This window comes from Sinohyriopsis cumingii, chromosome 12 (genome assembly GCF_028554795.1).
Source record: "Sinohyriopsis cumingii isolate HCF-2022 chromosome 12, ASM2855479v2, whole genome shotgun sequence".
NCBI classification, from domain to species: Eukaryota; Metazoa; Mollusca; class Bivalvia; order Unionida; family Unionidae; genus Sinohyriopsis; species Sinohyriopsis cumingii.
This window is the reverse complement of record NC_142972.1, coordinates 11,140,077-11,146,076: the sequence shown is the minus strand read 5'-3', so window position 1 is coordinate 11,146,076 and position 6,000 is coordinate 11,140,077. Positions and strand designations below refer to the sequence as shown.

At 34.5% G+C, this 6,000-nt stretch overlaps 1 protein-coding gene across 1 annotated transcript in view; it reads left to right on the top strand.

The window, feature by feature from the left end:
- The first annotated feature begins 210 nt into the window (after positions 1 to 210).
- Positions 211 to 6,000, top strand: part of LOC149786004 (serine-threonine kinase receptor-associated protein-like) — a 42,242-nt gene continuing 36,452 nt past the window's right edge. Inside the window, exon 1 of the mRNA XM_089976288.1 lies at positions 211 to 369. Within this exon, the coding sequence (XP_089832414.1) occupies positions 255 to 369 (115 nt within the window). The 5' untranslated portion in view covers positions 211 to 254. The remainder of the gene's footprint in view (positions 370 to 6,000) is intronic.

Sequence of the window (6,000 nt, the reverse complement as noted above, 5' to 3'; positions counted from 1 at the left end):
ATGAATGGGAACTACTTCACCTTACATATGTCACTCTCTCTGAAGTACATATTAATTGGTGAGCGCCCCCTAAATGCTTATTTAAAAAGCGCGTAATAGGCCGCATGCATCCGAACATGGAGTGAACTGGTACACAATTGTGCTCAGCTACATGCGGAACCTCAGAGTGGAAGCTTTCTTACAGCTTTTAGTTTTTAAAGTCATTGGTACCAGTCCAACGATAGACTAGCTCGTGGAGACGCTTAGGAAAAAGAATGGCGAATTTAAGGCAGACTCCACTCACCTGTAGTGGGCATACGCGCCCTGTCGTCTTTTTATCCTTCAGTGACATAACCCCGCATGGGTATTTCTTGATAAGTGCATCTAAAGGTATCACACTACCCTAGCCTTTTCTTTAAATTGAACAGCAACCCGTGTATCATGTTGACAGTATTGGACAATATGTATCTCTATACACTATTAACCACTGAGGTATCAACAGGGGATGATATTTTCATGATTTGGCATAAATGAAAATGAATGTTTTCTGCTGAATTCAAGGGTACAGAATTAAAAAATGAACTCCTCTTCATAATATCGTTTCATGTTAATTCCCTGGAAGTATTCAAACACATGCACCATCCACCATTTTTAATATTGGTCTTGGTCTCTTTTGCAGAATCTTTATCTCGTGTTATTTCAAGCTGAAATTTGCTTATTTCTCACATGGTTATATAGAAATGTTGGGTGAACATTCAGCTATAAGAATAAATAGACTTTTCCTATGTTCCATGTAATTCGGAAGCCTTTCTCTGCCTTTTTATCAAGTGCCCCCCCTCCCGGCCGATAAATCAGACCTTCACCCGTGATATTGATTTTCGGGTGAGGGGCTGATATCACATATTCATTAAAAGCTGCACTTATCTGCATCCAAATTTGGCTGCACACATCGATGTATATTTTGTACACTTACCAGTATTTCTCGTGGCTATTCAGCTACCGTCGACTAAAGGGTTCTTTTGGTGACATGTAGATTATATTTCCTGAGCAGATCATATGTTCGGTGAATTGTAAATGCACCTAGGAATAGCACAACCATTTGTTCTGTGGCCATTTTTAAATTTGCGCTTGATATGGCTGCTACCAATTACCGGTATGTGTCTAAAGTGTACGCAGGTTTGTTCCGGAATGATTTGCATGCAGCAAAATTGCATATTTTAATGAACAGGTGACATCAGACCCACAACATCATCCATCAGTATCAACACAGATTTATGGCGTTGATTTATCGGACTACACCCCCCCAACATGTTTATATACTATATTCTTGAGTAATGTACATGTTGAACTTATATGTTGCTCTTTCATTGTAATGTTTTATGCAAAATTGAACTCACCTTTATGATATCTTTTCAAATAAATTCACAGCATATATTTAAACATATGTACCATCCACCATTTTCATAATGGTCTTTGGTCACTTGTTGCAAAATCTTAGCCTCATGATGATTTTTGTAAACGTTCAGCTTTAATATCAAATTCACTTTTTCATTGTTTTGGGTACTTCTTTATCCTTTTTGTGCCTTCTTTTAAGCACCGTTCTCCGCCCTGTCATTTTTGCATGAAATACCATAATGATGAGTCATACACAAGTTGAAATTATATCTTACTCTTAAAACTAATAGACCATAATCATTACAATGTTTTTGTACAAATAGGTGCTGATCTGAAATCATGTTTTAGTAAGCAACACTTGCCACATTAGAATTTAATGATGATAAGATATTTTTGGTAAATTTTCATCTCTTTAAAATTAATGACAAAAGATAAACAATCAGAATAATAATTTATATTGAATACTTCCACAATTCAGCAAAGGATGTCAGTCATATAGACAAAATTGTTGACAAATTTCTCATGCACTGTTTCATATTGTACAGGTTTTCCACTAACTTGTTACTTCAGTAAATCTACATTTCTGTGGTGAAAATTGTCTATGTTGCAACATTAATTTTTGGATGTCAGAATTTGTTTATATTTTCATAACAATTCAGACCAATTTTGGGTAGTATTATACAGTTCATGAGGTAGTAGTGAAATCAGAGACAATGTGCAAGTACAAACTGGCACTGAGTTCTCATGAATATATGTTTATGTTATTTTTTTAAATAATGTGATATGGTATAGATCGATTGTTCTTTATAATGTCAATATTCAGAATAGATTGATATTCATAATAAATGCCATGAATTCATTTTCTTTTCTAAATAATTTTAATTTTACCTCCTTTTTGCATAAAAATGGAAAATTTTAAATTAAATAGACCTTCCAATGCCTCATGATGTCACCCGTCATATATATATATATATATATATATATATATATATATATATATATATATAGTCAGAGTCTAACCTCAAAAATACATTGCATACCAAACATTGTACCCAGATTTGTAATACATTTAGTATACTGAATGAAAACACGTTTGTATAATCTGCTTCCTTGGTATAATTGTCTACTTTGTCATAAAATGAAGTTTTTGAACTCAATTTATGTCATATTGTTGTCGCTGTTTACAATTTTTACATACCCATGTGCCAGGAAGAATTACTGTTCTTGCTAGTTTGGGTGACCTATTAAAACATGTAATTCAAGGCATTCCACAAATATTCTCAAACATCATAGCATTATTTTTGTAATATGATCTCCAAAGTATTTGAAAAGTAATCATAGATCAGCATACATATTCGTTTATTTAGCTTAGCAGCATTTTGAAAGATTAGTTTGTCCTGTATTTCTGCTGAAGTTGTTGTACAGAAGGTCCAATATCATATATGCTAAATATGTACAGTTGACCCTTAAACCATCAGTACATTTGGGTGTAATAATGGCGACTTTTTAAATATAAAAGTGAAGGAAGTATTAGGGGTAATGAGGATGCCATTTTGACAAATTCTAAATATTGATCACAAGCACCCACTAGTCTCAGCCCTTGTTGCTAACTGAGGCCCTCAGGATGAACAAGCTATTGCAAATGCAGGAAGAAAAGGAAAGCTTTCTTAAGTACATTAAGTATAAAAGCACAAAATGTATATATGAAATGCAACTACAGATTAGATTTGAGTGCATGTATTTCAATTACTCCTACAGTTTAAGACATCAAGTCTGATATTTATATTTTGGGGGTAGAGGTGTTACTGCTTAAATAATGTCGCTGTGTAGTATGTTGATTTGGAATGAGAAGTCCAAATTTTCAGGAATATCTCAACACTTGGGAGCCCATATTGATGCTTTTCTAAATTAAAATCATACTGTTTTGGTCAGACTTACTTGGATTTTTTTCTAATAAATTCAAATTCTCTCATTCCTTCTCCATTGTGGAATAATTTCTCTGGTGCTTATTTAATTTATTAGAAAAATAGCACACTAGATTATCTACACCATTTTTGTCTTCATGAATCAATACCCTAATATCACTTGCGTCAACCGATATTTTAAATGATTGATTGAAATTTGGTGCTGAAAGAAATGGTTCACTAAAGTATAGCCTTTAACTTATCAAATTCCTCCTGAAATTCTTCAGACCAATGAAAATGGTTTTCTTACTCAACAGATTGGTCAGGGATTCAGCAGTTTTGGATAAATTGGAACAAAAATTTCGATAATATTCAGCTGTACCCAAAAATCACATCAGCTGCTTTTAACTAATAGGAACAGGGAATTCAGAGGTAGCCTTGACCTTAACTTCTGTAGGTTTAACTTGTCATTGTTCACAATAAGCCATAGAAATGTAGCACCAGTGAGGCAAACTCATTTCTAGATAAATTAATTTTCAGATTTGCATAACTGATTCTGTCAGAGAATTTCCGAATGGTTTCCATGTGATCTCCCAGCCAATGTGGGTATGTGAGAAAGCTTGCCAGTAGCTTCTCGTAGGTCGGTGGTTCTTCCCGGGGATTCCCCGGGTTCTTCCTGCACCATTAATACTGGCGGCCATACATAGCCTATCGTGTGCTGAAAAATGGCGTTAAACACCACAACAACAACAAGTGATCTTCACAGGTGTTGTTGTAAATGATGACATCATCATTATGAGATAATTATCTAGACCAGATTAATCATGTTCTTTAAACATTGGAACTACAAGGTGAACCTTTCATCCCAAATGACATTACGTTATATTGATAAAGTCAATCTGGAGTTACAAATGCCAACATTTCCTTTGCCCTTTTTAGTCAGTAGAATTTGCCAGAATCCCATTCAGACAGTCAAAGTTATTTTGTGACATTTTGCATTTCCAGTTTTGTCAATGCATTCATTGTTTCAAAGCAATGGAAATGAATGTGTTTTGGTCACACTATTCACTTTTCAATAGTCGGTGCACATGCAGAAAGTGTTATGTAAAAATATTCTTGTTTGAGCATGTTCATCCTGTGTAGATGTTGTTTCATAGGTTTGGAATCTACTATTTCCGCATCATGGTAGTTTTTATTTATGTTGGAACATCTGGAAGCAAGCGATCCTACTCAGATAATAGTTGTTATAGTTCTGCTCATTTCTTGTGGCTGTAGATGTGAAAGTTAAATGTCCATATTTTTCAGTATTTCTGATTTCAGAAGATTAGGTACACTGTCGCTACAGTCTGATTGCATTCCATTACTTAAATCTTCACAGTGTGGGATAGGTACAACTAAATTGACTGCATGATTATCAGTGATCTCTATCAATAAATCTATCAGTACATGTATACTTCATTAACGTCCCAGGAATATTAATGATGTAATTTAGGTCACTTTTTTCTAACTTTTTAATAACCGTAGTACCTAGCCTGAACACAATTTTGAGGTATGGACAAGAAAGCCAGAACTCTATCAACAGGCTGAAAACTCCTTTCTCTTGTAATTTTTCCATACCTTAATTTCATTTTTAACTTGTTCTTTGGTAAGAGACCGACACAGTCTACATTTATTCTGCTCAATGGTTGTCAGATGCAGGAATAGGTTACACCTTCTGATCATCATCATTCTCAAGAGCTTGCTTTGCCATAGCTCTAGTAACATCACAAGCCTGGCATAAAATAGGAATTTCATTTTCAATAGGATCGACTTTCTGATCCAAATAAGCAAGGTTTGTCAGTTATAAGTAGATTAATCACAACCTTATCTCCAGCTAAGTCATTGCTTAATAATAAATGAATACCTTCAGTGGATAAAAACATCACTTTTCCAACTGTTACAGATCATAAGACTAAGTCTGATGACAAATTTACACAATGGAGAGTAACTTTAACAAAGATGCACTCTGCTACCTTAATTAGAACACTTTATTAAAAAGGACTTCTCAGAAAAAGGCAAAGTACCTGCTAATTAAAGACTTTGATAAGCTCCTGTGTCCCTTAACAATAGAGATAGGTTTGGCAGAATCACTAATAAGTGCTATAGAACCTTCCAGCATGAATGGTAAATAATTCTCCAAATAAAGTCAGGATTGTTGTTTCTTGACCCAACAAATGAATTGCTTTCAACACTTGACCCTGATCACTTAGAAATAAGAGCATTGGCATTGCTCTGTCTTAATTCTGTTGCCATTTTTCAATCTGTAGCAATCAGAAATAATGTGACCTTGCCTCTAGCAGTTGGTATACTTAGGAAGAAATAAGTATTTCAGGTCAGTCTTATCAGAAACTTGAGTCCAAAAAGTTGTGCCATTTTGAAATTTGCTCATATGAGACTGAATAGGTTTTTACTATTAAACTACTGAGTTGAGGAATAATAATCAGCATTAAGAGCATCATTTTCTAAAGTTTTGACCTCATCAAGATAGGTCTTAATGTCACTTTGGATGCAATTCTTGAACTCTTCAATTAATGTGAGGTGTCTGAGGTTATCATTGTCTTGACCAACCTTCTTGGCTGACCAACACCTATCACTTAATTGCTTTTTTCTCATGCAAATTCAACATTGGTCTGTCCAGTTTCCTAAACCTTTGTCAATATGCCTCAGGTACCAACTTATAACC